Raw genomic sequence first — 15,145 nt, forward strand, 5'->3', positions numbered from 1 at the left:
CCACTTTGAGAAATTTTACACGTAATTCTTAGCGCATCAGTCTTAAAATGAGAATGATATGTGTACTTGCCACAGAAAGTTGTTGAGATGAAATAAATGTATATATTATGAAACATCTGATATGTTATTTCTGAATGCTAGCTCTTTTTCCTCATTCATGCATGCATGTGTTCTGTGTGTTAAAGGCACTGTCAGATTGTTTTGAAACATGAAATATAACTGAAGTGCTTTTAACTTAAAAAATGTATTGTCTTTTTAAAGTTTTTTTTTTTTTCCCCCTGCAGGTCATCCTCATAGAATTTTTACCAAAGACACCAATCTTTCGACCAGATTAGCAGTTAACTTTATTTCTAGAGACTTTCCAGTATGTTGTCTTTCCAATGGTGCCTTGCTCGGTGCTCTCCTGGTGGTGACATAACATTGGTTCTACAGAATCGTGTGGTGTTTTTCCCTGTTTTTTTCTTTTTGTTTTGTTTTTTGTTTTTGTTTGTTTTTTAAATAACCGCATGTTCTAAGTGTGCATTTTTGTCAAACTTTGCAACAGTTATTTCATACAGATGTTTAATACTTAAGTTATTGTGCTCTTTTCTGTTATGTATCTGATTTTCAAGGATTACTTTTTTGTATTATCAAAAAAATACATTTGAACTTAGCATTAAAAAGTGGCCAGCCTTTTTTATTTTATCACCAAGAATGCAGTCTATTTATTAATTTCATAATACAGAAAAAATAACTTAAAATTGTCTTAAATAAATTTGATTTATCAGTGAAAATAAGAGAGAAAAAATAACCGTATAAGACTACTTACCTACCTATTCTGGCAAGCACACTCTTTGTATTTTCTTCCTTTTAAAATCTAGCAGTCATTATTTTAATACAGTAAATTTTGTTTTGACTTTTGGAACCTAACATCCTTTCTTACACAATTCCTAATGCTCTGTTTACAGCAGATAAAAGTGTAACCATATTATGAAGATCGATCAGAAAGTGTTTAAAGTCTGTCTTCAGAGGTAGTAAGGCAGGATTAAATTATTTTTTATTAGACTAGACAAAACAATGAGTAGTATGCATGTATTTAATGGTTACTAGAGCTCAGGATCCACAAATATAGTAATGTCACAATCTGTATATTTTTGATCAAGATGATATTAATAATGGCCTTACTTGGGTTACTTTCTATTGTTCATCCAACCCATGTATACAGAAGTATGAAATGATTCCTTTTTAAAAATTCTAAGGAAAACTCAATTGTGGAATGAATATGTGTTTCTGAGTACATCATCTTTAAAGGAATGAAGGGCATATTTAGTACTGTTTTTATTAACTAATTTGCTTTTAGTTCAGTTATGTATACTTTTTTATTGAAAGTATGGCATATAAGTGAATCAGATCAGTTTGTTTCTTTTACTGTACACATGTATGTATGTACATTAACGTACATACGTTTCTTTTTTCTCTTTTTGATTGTACATATCTTCATACATTTTTAAACTTTAAAATTTTTTAAATGGCCTGTGTATAAGTTTTGTTTTTATAAACCTGAAATTATACCAGTTATAAACCTGAAATTATATCAGTTTTAATGTGTGTCAAGAACGTGTTCTATACTACTGTGGTATCGAGCAATAATGTGAATAACTTTTGAAAATCATATGGACTATGCTTAATGATTTGTATTAAGAATTGGTACCACTATACAAACCTTTTTCCCCCTTGTATTAAACCTTTTAAATGCCAGTTTCATTAATTTATATAATCTGTATTTAAGAAAAAAATATTTCTTTGTACTTCTCTAAAGTACTGTAATTCATTATAAATTCAAACAGCTTAATTCCATTTCTCTTATCCTATAAGGAACATTAGGAACAATCTTAATAGATTTTTCGTGAAAGGTCTGAGAATTATTTATGTTCCGTTGTCCCCATCTCCAAACATTTAGCAACTTGAATTTATATGACCTTTTTTTTTTTAATGACATGCTCAAAGTACAAAGTAAGCAGTTCTGACTTTATTTACTTTTTGTCTAGGATTTGACATATCACCTTCAAGTAGTACGATTAAACATGTAATGCTATTCAAAAGCTCTAGTATTCTTCTGTGGTTTCAGTGTGAAAATTTTCTGTATGGAGAATTCTCAGTCTGCCTTTGAGTTTAGAAAAAGCAGGAAGATGTGACTGTGTAGACTATGTAACACAGTGTTCCCCAGCTAAAATTTTATGTTTGTAGAGCACCGCTATTAATCAGCCTTATAGACAAAACTATGATACCATTTTTCCTGTTATCAGTCTTCTACAAATAAAAATTTTAAATTATTTCTGTAAAAATGCTTAATTGTAGGATAATTTGTATAGCTGATAGTATTAAGTATAGGATTTAAGTTTTCCTAATTTTATTGAGAGGTATATTGGTTATTTTAAATTTTCTAATTATACGCCTATATTTCTTATCTATAGAACTGTACCATAAACCAATAATGCTGGAGCAGTTAGCTTTCTAGGCTTGGAGTTTCATTAGTAGTCCCTGTTTCATAACTGGGTTCTCAGGCCTATTCTTTCTTGAGTCATGAATTTATAGGTGTCCATGTTACTGCTGTACTATTAACTCTAGACCAAAACGATAGGTATCTTTAGAGAACTAGCCAAGGAAAAGTATTATTAAAGAAAATTAGTACACTTGAATTTATATGAACCAAGAGAATTGTATGATATTTGTTTATATTTTACAGTTGTTTTACAGTCAGTACACCATTCTCCTGTAGAAACATTATTTTTGGCTTTCCCTTGCAATGTCTGTTTTATTTTAATATATGACTTTATGTTATGTAAAACTCAAAACCTAATGACTGGTATGACTCACTCAAACTTGTGAGGTGTTTTTCCCTCTCACACAGAAGGATCACTTTATCATATAAAATTGTTCTCAGGTGCTTTTATAAGACTATACAATGGCTAGCTTTACTTACTATAGTTGAGTCACTATTTTTTCACTCACAACTCTGACATTTTCAAAATCAAGGAAGATTCAAACCTTAAATAATAAGCATTGATTTCCTGAAAAACAAATTTTCTAATTGGGTAATTTTTGTAGAGTACTTATGATTATTTATTTATATGGGTAGACACAGGCCAAAGAATGCAATTTGAACAATAAGTAAAGTAAGTAAAGGCCCTCCCGTTGATCATCGATTTGCTCGAGCGGGCCCAGTAACGTCTCCATTGGAGACTTTGTTGTTACTGTGTCTAGCATATCGAATACTCTCGGTAGCTTGACGGGGTGTGTAGTTGAACAATATTCCATATAAATAATTTGGTTGTAAAAGAATATTAAATAATAACAATATAGTTGGCCCCCAAGTTGCATGAGTTCAAACTACATTAGTTCTATATAAAATTATGTACATAGATGTTCAGCTTTTATGGTATTCTGCATTACAGTTATAACCCTTAGATGTTTGTTGTGTTTTGGCTCAGCTGTTGGATAGCAGCACTAACCCAAAAGTACAGTGTGTTTAAAATTTTTACTTCCAGGCTTAACTCTGGGCCCTCTTCCTCTCCTGTCCTACTGAAGTACTCTAGTTCCTTTTGCTGCCCACATTATGTCCACAGTCTTCACCACCCCACAGAGTTCAGAATTGTCTGTCTTCTCCAACTCCCCAAAAGAAGGTTTGTTCTTTTGCATTCTTAGCTAGGTGTTAGAAGAGTAATTAAAGACTCTCAGTCTTGTAAATGATGAATAATTGACATTCTCTCTTTTTTTTTAATTGAATCACCATGAGATACAGTTACAAAGCTTTCATGTTAGCATTTTAGTCATGTAATGATCGAATAACCCATCCCTCCACCAGTGCACATTCTCCACCACCAATGTCCCCAGTATACCCCTTCCCCCTCTTCTACCCCCCCTTTCTGCCTCTGTGGCAGAGTTTCTCCCATATTTTCTTTCTACTTTTGGGCATCATGGTTTGCAATATAGATACTAAACTATCACGTTTGTTCCTTTATGTACTTTGAGCACACATCTCCCATCCTAAACGATCCCTCCAACCACCATTGACTTAGTGATCCCTTCTCTGTTCCAGCTGCCTTCTCTCCCAGCTCATGAGACAGGATTCCAACTATGGGGCAATATTCCTGGCCCTTGTGTCTGTTGTCCTTGAGTTCAGTCTCATGTTATTTTATATTCCACAAATGAGTGTAGTCATTCTATGTCTGTCCCTCTCTTTCTGACTCACTTCATTAGCATGATACTCTCCATGACCGTCCACTTATAATAATATTTCATGACTTTTTCTTTCCTAACAGATGCATAGTATTTCATTGTGTAGATGTATCAAAGTTTCTTTAACCAGTTGTCTGTTCTTGGGCACTCAGGTTGTTTTCAGATTCTAGCTATTGTGAACAGTGCTGCAATGAACATACAGGGGCAGACGTCATTTTTACTATAATAGCTGACATTCTCAGTCCTGCTAAAGTGGTCACTGTCACTGTCCTCCCGTTGTTCATCGATTTGCTCGAGTGGGCCCAGTAACATCTCCATCGTGAGACTCGTTGTTACTGTGTTTGGCATATCAAATACTTCATGGGTAGCTTGTCAGGCTTTGCCGTGCGGGCGAGATACTCTCCATAGCTTGCCGGGCTCTCCAAGAGGGGCGTTGGAATCGAACTTGGGTCAGCCATGTTGGCCGCTTGCAAGGCAAACGCCCTACCCGCTGTGCTATTGCTCCAGCCCGCTAAGGTGGTACTTGTTAAAAACAGTTTCAGGGCTGAGGGATGTGGCTCAGTGTTAACTTGCACATGCTTTTCATGCATGTGTAAGACTCTGGATTTGATCCTTACACATTCTACACACACCCTACGAAACAAATTTTTAAGAAGAGTTTCTTATATTTACAGTTGGTGCAGTGGTACAACTGGTATTTTCCTTTTGAACAGATCCTATTAGTCCAGACTTTAAAGGTAGTGAGGAAAAGATTATTATATAAGGAACTTCTCAGACCACCATTTCTGAGGAAAGTTAATGTCTAATACTCGAATGGAAAGAATAGGTTCATGGCTAATCCTCAACCAGGGTAATATTCTATAGTTTGTGTTTAAATGACCGCTCATTGTTGCTTTATTTAAAAAACAATTGGTGGTGCGTGGCAGAGTGTGTGTGTTGGGGCTGGGGGCCTACACCTACCAGTGCTCAGTGCTTGCTCCTGACTCTGTGCTGAGGGGTCATTCTGGCTGGTGCTTGATGATCATTTGTGGTGCTGGGATTGAACCTGGATTATAGGCATGCAAAAGCAATACTTTAATTCCTATATTTTCTCTCTACCCTAAATACCCTTTTAAAAGGAAGTATAGTTGTGTAATTTTCCATTAATATAATAGCCAACTTTAAATTGTTATTCAGAGCATATTTTTTAGAAGTTGATATTTGATTTTTTTTTTGTACTCCTGTAAATATTTTAGCGATTTAAGTTGTCTAAATACTATTTATATTATTAGTCACTCACACACCCTCCACCACCCCCTGTAAATTGAACTTACAGGGTTTGTTTGTATCCTTAATAGCTAATATTATGAGCAGAAAATCAGAATACTAATTCTGAATGAATTTTTAAACTATTCTGTGACTAAAATCATTATTTGGCCTCTTCATTTCCAATAAGAGGAAATATCAGTAAGCTATTACATGTTAAGACTGATATAAAAGTAAATTGCTGGTCGTTTAATAATCAGTGATTGAGTAGTTTTGCTTATTTACAACTAAGCAGAAATGAGTTATTTTCAAAATTTGTATTTAAAATTAGAATTGAGAGTGATGCACTCCTTAAAATGCTTTGTACATTTAAAACCAGACAAGCATTATAATGCTTAAAGTTTCTAATAAGACTTTAAAAATATAGTTGGGGCCAGAGAAATAGTACAGTGGGTTGAGCATTTGCCTTGCATGCTGCCTATCCAGGACCAATCCCTGGCTTCCCATATACTTCCCTTGCTAACCACCAGGAGTCATTCTGAGTGCAGAGCCGGGAATATCCCCTGAGTCTGAGATGTGCACCCAAAAAGCCAAAAAGAAAAAAAAAGTTGCATCTCAGATGCACAAGCAAAAATAGTGCCAATTTTTAAACATTTCCTCTAAATTCTTTTTTTCTCATGAAAAATAGTGTATTTCTAACTTTTTATAGCAGAAATATTTCAGTGAACTAATTTTACTAGATATTGTTGATTTTGATGAATAAGTTTTATAAAATTTTTTAAAAAGAAACTATGCCTAATAGCCCTTTTATGAAAAGATAAGTATTACATCAGTGTTTTGTGTACACTCCCTTACTGGCCCTTAATGTAACCTCAAAAATGCAGGTTTTTCTTCCATAATGTCTAACTTAGTAAAACTGGTTCCAGGTTTTTATTGACATAAGTATGATAGATGTAAAATGTGCTAGGAGAGAGTATTTCATTTCCCCAAGAATTTTTTTGTATTTAAGAAAAAATTATTCTTTGTTCTTTAGTCACAGTTTGTTTAATTAGGTAATAAGAACATTCTCATTGTGTTGCTATGAAGTCTTTATAAACAGGAATCTCCCTCTCTCTCCTCAACAGTAACTTTTTTACTGACTCTTTTTACTTTCTCTAAAGTAGGACCCTGAGCAGGTTATTTCCTTCTGCATCACTTTTGATTTTCTTCACAACATTCTCCACAGTCTAAAATGATCTTAGTTATGTGTTTCTTTATTAATGCCTGTCATAAATTATCTGATTGGGTTGTTGGGTTTTTTTTTGTTTTGTTTTTTTTTTTTTTTTTTTGCTTTTTGGGTCACACCCGGCGATGCTCAGGGGTTACTCCTAGCTTTGCACTCAGGAATCACTCCTGGCGGTGCTAGGGGGACTATATGGGATGCTGGGAATCGAACCCGGGTCAGCCACATGCAAGGCCTTACCCGCTTACACCTTACCCGCTGCGCTGTGCTATTGCTCCAGCCCCTGAGTGGGTTTTTTTTTTGAGTGTTCACTTATAGCTTTCTTCGGAATAGAGAAAATGCTCATTTTTGTTGAAAATACGATTTCCAGGTGTAAGTTGAAGCTTGCTACCCAGCATGCAAGCTAAGAAATTCCAAGCTAAGAAATACCTCTGTCAGTAGTCAAGAATGTCTCTTGTCTTTACTTCATTTTATTTGGAGGGTGGGCAGGTGTTGAACATGCATTACACTAAGATATATCCCTTGCTCCTTAACCCCTTTTAATGTCTTATTTTTTTTTTTGCCTTTGTGGGGCTAAAAACTAGCAGTAGAAGGAAGCAAACTAGATAATGTGGAAATCTGTTCTTCACTTTTGTTTACAGAGGGAAAGCCAGGAATTGCATACAGCTTTATTTCCTTTTTCAGATTCTTAGTTTTACAATACAAATTATTTTTTAATATAATAACAGTCTTGCCATGTATAATTTTACTCTGCTATTAAGATAGTGGGAGGCTATCTTGAACAGATTATTATTCTATTTATCGTTCATAATTTGTGTGGTGATTATAAAGGGATTTTAGGAATTTGTTCCTATTTTCTTAATGAGCTTGAAAAATTATCAAATAATAACACTTTAAAAATAAAAATAGTAAAATAACAGTTGAGTTACAAATATACATTTCTGTCATTATTCAGAAACCCATTGCTAAGTAGACATTGTTTTTGCTCAGATGATTTTTATTAGGTAAAAATGCATAATTTATAATTATGAAAAAATGTGAGTTGTACTTTTTTGGTTGGTTACAGTAATTTTAATCTTGTAAAATTAAATCTTTATTGACTGGGCTTTTCTGGTAAACGTTTGGAGACATAATTTGAACTGAAAGGAGTGTGCTTTACTTTTTTCTTTGCTTTCCTGTTTTAGTAGAGTTTTTGTTACTTTTCAACTATCATTGCATGCTCAAACTAGAGTGTAGACTAATTCACAGCATCTGATCATTAAGGGCTATAATTAATACATTTTAAGCCAAGTTAGGTGAAACCTGGAATTTAAAAATCGAATCTCTTGAAAAAAAATTGATCAGATGAATAAAGTCTGTTGAAATGACCATACAAATGAACACACACACAAATGAACACACACACACACACACACACACATTCTCTTCCTCTAGTTTTGACCCGCGCAAATATTGAGAATAAAATAATTGACCATGAATATAAGTTTAGGAACTCTGTATAATAAGTAACTGAAAGAAAATTTTATATATTTTTAAGCTTGCATTATAGTTGGGAAAAAAGAATAGAAATAAAATTACAGTTTATGTTTAATTATCCTCCAAATTTTGCTTCTAAAATTTAGAAACCAGTTCAGCCTTTAAATAGGAGTTTCAGTGATCATATTTTAGGCTTAGCATTCATTTTTGTAAGCTTTGCGGGGAGGGATAGTAGAAACAGTTTTAATCACCACTTAGATAAATACTTTCTGGCAGCATTGAAATTTCTCTGTTGTATGAGAATCAGTTTGTCATAGAAATGTTTTCATTTCAGTTAGTCAAATTCTAGTGAAAACCTTTTTAAAAAGTTAAATGTGTACAGGAAAATATATTTGCATGTGGGTATACATTCACACATGCACATAATTCTAAGATGCTCAGTAATGGCTCAGTTCATTAAAACACCTCTTTGTAATAGACCATAAAGATAGATTATGTTTATCACCTCTATTTCAGTTAAAATATGAAATGACAGTTATTTTTAAATAGTTAAAGCTAAGCAGGAAATTTTGTATTTGTGAATTGTTTTTTCTTGGATCATCTCAATTTTTTTTAGAAGTGTTGCCAAAAGTTTGAATTTCTGTTCACTTTTTCTCATCCTCCCCCCAAAGTGAAAATACTCAGAAGTGTATTTTTTCTCTTTCACTAATGGAGACCTAAACTAAAATGCCATTACTTCTTGCAGTAGTTTCTGTCTTAGAATCCATCACAGAAAACCTAAAAGATAAGTCCGATCTTTTGTGCCAACAGTCTTAGATATAACCATTCAATTTTCTCTGCAATGTATGTGAGATGAATATTTCTTAGGACTTTTTTGTTTGCTTTACTAAAGAAATCAAGGGAAGGGGGGAAAAAAACCTTCAAAAAAAAAAAAAACCTAAAACCCAAAAACAAAACAAAACAAACAAAAAACACCCTGTAACTCATGTGAAGCTTGCCGGGCGTTGTGATTTTAGTTTGCAAAGCGGTGTGATACAATGTTGCTGAGCCAAAAGCGCACGGTAGATTTAATGCAGCCAATTGTGTCCTTTTGAAAAAAAGAGTAACTGTTCCCTGTGAGTTAATTTTGGATTTTTTCAAAATCTCTCTTTTAGGCTTTGTGCTGGATTCTTCCAGACAAATGCGTATTCCATGTGGGCCACTGTTGTGCTAAATGCTCTCAGTTCTCCTTTTGCAATCAAGATTATGTTGCTAAGGAGATTTTGCTTTTATTGGTGCCATTGATTTGTGTTAATACGTTTTGAATACCTCTCCGTATTCTTCCGTAGACAAGGCCAAAAGAAAAACTTCCCCGAGTTTCCCAATTTACATTACAAATAGAGCCGTGGTGTAATGAAGCCGATATAAAGTGGGCAGTTGAAAGGAAACTAAAGAAGGGCACTCAAGTGAGAAATGAAGAAATGTGCCGAGTGTACTCTGTGGGCTGTCTTAGGTCCAGCTGCAGGAACTGGCTCCAGCCAGAGGTAGAGGGAATGAAGCGTCTCCCTTCGCAAAGACCACCCACTTTTTGGAACCCAGGCTGGCACACTATTGATGACCTCATTGACTAATATGGGACCATCAAACAAGTGAGAAACTTCTGAGGTGGAAAGAGATGATCTGCCCTTGGCCTTAAGACTTCACCCACCAAGGCCAGGTTGAACCCAAGACCTCACAGTGCAAGGCTCTACCATTTAAACCAGAGGCCCTTCCCTTAATCTTTCAGTCCTTCTCAGAGCATTACTTAGGTTATGTTGTTTATGTTATCTTTAAAGGAAGTTCTATGGGTTAACCTTCTCAAACGTTCCATCAGTGAAAGGAGATTCCAGCCAGCTAGATCTGTTCTGGAGTCAGTAAAAGCTTGTAGGTTGCTGTCTGTTTGAAGGTACTGAAGATATGCCACACTCACACCCTTTTAGTGATTTACTTAAAACCATTGCTCAACAGCTGGATGTTAACATGGTTTTGTTTCATAAATCAAAGCATGAATACTTATACCTTGATAGAACCTAAAGCGTTTTTAGGTATTTTAAATTAGAAACATCAAAAAGTAATATAAAAACCAAGAAGAATCGCTATGCAAGTCTGAAGAAATTAAAAAATCGATCACAAGGGAAGCATTTCAAGTAAAGAACAAATCCATGTGCTTCGGAGCTGAAAAAATAACAGTGTCAGAACAGCTTATTAACAAATAACAAAATTTAACTGTTACTCCAGTAAAGTGAAAATCTGAATTATCAGTCTGTTTTCCCCTTACCTTCACTTGTCTGGAGAGAGTGAATGTGTGTGTGTGTGTGTGTGTGTGTGTGTGTGTGTGTGTGTGTGTGTTGGGGGTATCTCGATTGGTGACTTGGAGTGGGGATGGTGCCATCAGCAGAGGGGTGATTGTACTTGTAGGAGGAACTAGGAATCAAACTTGGCCTAACGCACATAAGGTAAGGCACTCTACCACTAAATCACATCCCTTCCCCAGTCTATTGCTGTTGAATTATCTGGACAAGAAGCCTATCCTGCTTCCAGTGGGAAATAAAAAATTTTTCACCTGATGGTGCTCAGGGTTTGTTCCTAGTTCTGCTCAAGGATCATTTCTGAGGATGCTTTGTGGACCAGTTGTGCTGGAGATTGAACTGGGATTGACCACATGCAAGACAAGTGTGTTGGCTGCTGTACTCTTTCCAGCCCAGATACAAGAAATCTGTTTTTTTAAAAAAAATTTAAAAAGAAAATTTTCCATTTCTATATAGTGGCTTTTTTTGGGGGGGGTCATAACTGGTGATGCACAGGGGTTACTCCTGGCTCTGCACTCAGAAGTTACTCCTGGCGGTGCTCAGGGGACCATATGTGATGCGGGGAATCGAACCCGGGGCGACTGTGTGCAAGGCAAACGCCCTACCCACTGTGCTATCACTCCAGCCCCCTATAGTGGCTTTTTTGGGCCACATATAGCGGTGTTCATGGGTTACTACTGGCTCTGCACTCAGGAATTACTCCTGGCAATGGCAATGCTTGGGGATGCCAGAGATCTAACCTAGGTTTGCCCTATATAGTATCTTCTGAAATTCTTCCCAGGACTTGAGCGATGATAGTACAGCAGGTGGGGTGCATGCCTTTGTATGGCCAACTGAGATTTGGTATCTGGCACCATATATGGTTTCCCAAGCCCACCAGGAATGACCCCTGACTGCCTGTGGCCCCAAAACAAGTTTTCCCCAAAGATGCTTATCAAGTACTGTACTTCACGGATAAAACCTCAGCATCTAACCTGTGTTCATATTTGCCTTCCATCCCCCATCTTGGTTTACGTGTAGTTCTGAAATATTTTAAAGCCTTTATTAATTTTAGCCTAAAGACTAATATGGGGAAATGTAAAGGTGAATGTACCTGGATTTCCTTGTCGGTAGTTTCTATATTGGAATAGTATTTTTTCTAATACAGTTGAGAACTTAATCTAACAATTGTTAGATTAAGGGACCAGGACTCTGCTCAAGAGCCTGAATTCAGTCCTTAGTACCACATGACCAGCTCCTCTGGAAGTAGCCCTGGATCCTGGAGCATCAGCTATCCTTCCCCACTCAGCAACAAAAGGAATTGTTAGAAATGAGAACAGCATGGAATTAAAAATAAAAGGAACAACTTTTTATACTAGATTTGAAAACTTTGGGCTCCCCCTAGATTGGAATTAATTTATTTTGGGGCCACTCCTGGAGGTGCTCAGGGCTTGCTTCTGCCTCTGCTCAGGGTTCACTCCTGTGTGTGTGTGGGGGGGCTTGGGACCCTTTGGGGTGCCAGAGATCGAACCTGGGTGTCAGCCTCATGCAAGGCCTACTGTACTATTACCTGCTGTACTATTTGTTGAAACAGATTTTAAGTACTATAAACACTGAAATCTTTATGCTTGGAAAGTCTGACATGAAGATGCAGGTAGGCCTCTGAACATGAATAAAACAAATGCAGCATCCAGCAGGTAACAAAACCTTTCGTGGGAGTAATTTCCAAAGATCGGTAGAATTTATCAGAGGTATTTTAAGGTTTGTGAACTCTGAAAAGCCAACTCCTCCAAGTCTTGTTAGTAACCTAGTAATTACTTTTTGGAGCGACTTTTGTGAGAGGATGCAAGTGTTTGTAACCACTCTGCCTTAGTTGACAAATATTCCTTCTATGATGTGCTGCCAAGAGTAAAGTTAAATTGGGTTATTAGGCATGATGTGTTTATTACCGATTTATTGCCAGTTTATTACCAAAACTATTACCAATTAGGCTGCATTAGGAAAGAGCTTTGAGGAAATTGTGTGTAGAGAAAAGCACCATCTTTTCCAATTCTCATAAGCGCTGGGTCTTGTTCTTTAGTCATAATCCGTATCTACCTTTTTATTAGAGTTTGGGTGGGGTGGGGAATGGAGGGACGGGAGGAAGAAGGTGCATACACAGTACTCAGGGTCTCTGGGCTGGATACTGAGGGTTGCTTCTGATGGTGCTTAGGAGACATCCTGCATACAAAACATGTGGCTTCAGCAGGTTGAACACTCTCATCCAGATCTTTTGAAATCTCAGCTGGATTAACCCCTTGAGATATCCAGTGGAGGTGATTAGGATCAAATGGGGGAGCCTGGGGATTTTGTGTTTAAATACACAGCTGCGCCATTCCCTCATTCATATTTGGAAAGAAGGTGAAGGGGACATGTACATTTTGGAATTTTTGTGTCATGCCATCCTCATCCTTCCATTCTCACCTTAGTCATGTAGGTGGTTGGTCAGTTGTCTAAGCCAAAGAGTGTTAGATATCAAGCCAGGCATATGAACTCTGGTTCACAAAATTTCTTCACATTTATTGAAGAAATAAATACTACAAATAGCATCTTCCTTTTTTTTTTTTTGCAAGTAGCAAATCAATCCTGAAAGCGATCATTTGAAATTCAGAAAGCATCAAAATTGTTTCTCTAACATCTCACCTATGATTAGAAATTCTAGAGGTGAATTTATAGGACCTCCAAAGCCAAAAGAGCTTAATTATCTACACAAGTGATGAAATTTTAACTGGACTGCATAACCTGTGAGCTGTGAGTTACACATTTAATTATTTATTGCTGGTCCGTGTGAAAACATTTAGAATGGCTGGCAGCCTACCAGCCCCCTGAGTTAAACATTCTACAGCCTGACTAGACTGCTGGGGAGCCAACTTCACATCAGATTAAACACATTCTCTTCATGATGAATAGCTTGGGACCCAAAAACTTGATTTTGTTAACAACAACAAGAAAAAAAGCAAGGGGTGTGTTGTTTTCTAAATGAAAATTATTTTATGTTTTACTGTGACCATTCTGATTGTGATTGTCAAATGTGTTTTCTTGTGGTGTTGAGAGAGAGGGAAGGGACTTGGACAATGAAGGACTTTTGGTACTAATAAAATTTAAAAAGGACTCCTACAAGGGTGGATACAATGCAGCCTAGAGATGAACATTCATGAATTTTGTGCTGAAAAAATTTACATTTCATTAACATTTTAAATTACAAAGGAGGTCTACAAATACTGATTTGTGTGCTTGTGTGTGTGTGTGTGTGTGTGTGTGTGTGTGTGTGTGTTCTCATTGCATTTCCTGAGCAAAAAACAGTCAATAATGTCATGCCAGCTATATACTAGTTTCTTGCCATTAATTATTTTTAAAGTGTAAGTTAAGGGTTATATGTGACATTTATTTCAGTGAATTCCACTTTCATTATCTATGCACACAAGCACCATGAAATTTCCCCCTGTGTAATAAACTATTTGGTTTAAGGGAGGGGGCTGGGCATCATTGCTCAGCTCAGCTATGTAATAAACCAGTTCTCCACAGACTTGCCATTCTAGCTTAGCACCCTCCTAGAGAGACCAATTTTCTTGATAATGAGTAACAATATATAAGGATGTTACACTTGTTGATTAACAGTAGAGATCAGGATAAGATTACTTTATTTCAGTTTGTTATTTTGCTATTTTTTTCCAAAATGTCACACTTTGGGAAGCCCTTTGAAGTTAAGAAGAATTTGAAATGGTTTTGGAGGCAATACTCTCTGACAAATGGATGAATTGAAGTGCTGAAACTAGGAATTCTATTCTCAAGGAAGGTGACAGACTACCAGGCTGCAGAGGAGGGCAATTGGCCTGCTGGTGTCTGAGAAATGACAGGAAAGACCCTTATATTTGGCTAAATATGTTTTTAGATCATGATTAAAGATATTTTCAGGAAGCAAACATGTATAATATTGATTTAAAATCTTTTCGCTGTTTGCAGAAAGTTGTAACTTGTAAACTTTTTTAAAAAAAATGATGGCCTTTTGATCAGAAACTGTCACTTGAGAGCTTGTTCTTGTGCAATTTGAAAATTAAGCAGTTTAAAAAAAAGATAGTTTTAAATAAATTTCCAATAAAAGATAGCTACAAAATACAATGTAAAAACCAGTTTTAAGATCCTTTTATGAACAGGCCTTTTATTGAATGCCAGTACACTCAGAACTTACCGACTTTGGGAGTTGTCTTCCTGAAGAGGCAGACACTGGAAATACTGTGGCCTCTTGCTGTTAATAGCTCAAGTCCCAAATTTTTCTTGAACTGTTTTCTCCTAACAGTGTGAAATTCTCTTAACCATGTTTCAAACGGGTTCTAATTGTTGAATGCCACATCTTCAAACCCAAATGGGCAAACATGAACAATGTCTTAATTATTTCTTTGTTTTCCCATTAATCTATTCTGGTCCTGCTGAACATTGCCACCAGAATGTGCCCGAGCATCACAACTAGAGTGCCACCCTCAGTGAACATGTGTGTCTGCACCACATCTGAAGGAGCACCACTCTAAGGCACCTCATCCAAGTGTACAAATATCACAACCTGATGTGTAACCCTACACATACACCACAGCTGAAAGAAAATGTGAGCACTACACTCAGATGTGTGTGATATCCCCCAGTC

General features: G+C 36.3%; 1 protein-coding gene across 1 annotated transcript in view; it reads left to right on the forward strand.

Moving 5' to 3' along the window:
• CHIC2 (cysteine rich hydrophobic domain 2) overlaps positions 1 to 2,557 on the forward strand; it is a 43,845-nt gene extending 41,288 nt beyond the window's left edge. The window contains exon 6 of the mRNA XM_056111372.1: positions 285 to 2,557. Within this exon, the coding sequence (XP_055967347.1) occupies positions 285 to 335 (51 nt within the window). The 3' untranslated portion in view covers positions 336 to 2,557. The remainder of the gene's footprint in view (positions 1 to 284) is intronic.
• The last annotated feature ends 12,588 nt before the right edge of the window (positions 2,558 to 15,145 follow it).

This window comes from Sorex fumeus, unplaced genomic scaffold (assembly GCF_029834395.1).
Source record: "Sorex fumeus unplaced genomic scaffold, SorFum_2.1 ptg000013l, whole genome shotgun sequence".
NCBI lineage: Eukaryota > Metazoa > Chordata > Mammalia > Eulipotyphla > Soricidae > Sorex > Sorex fumeus.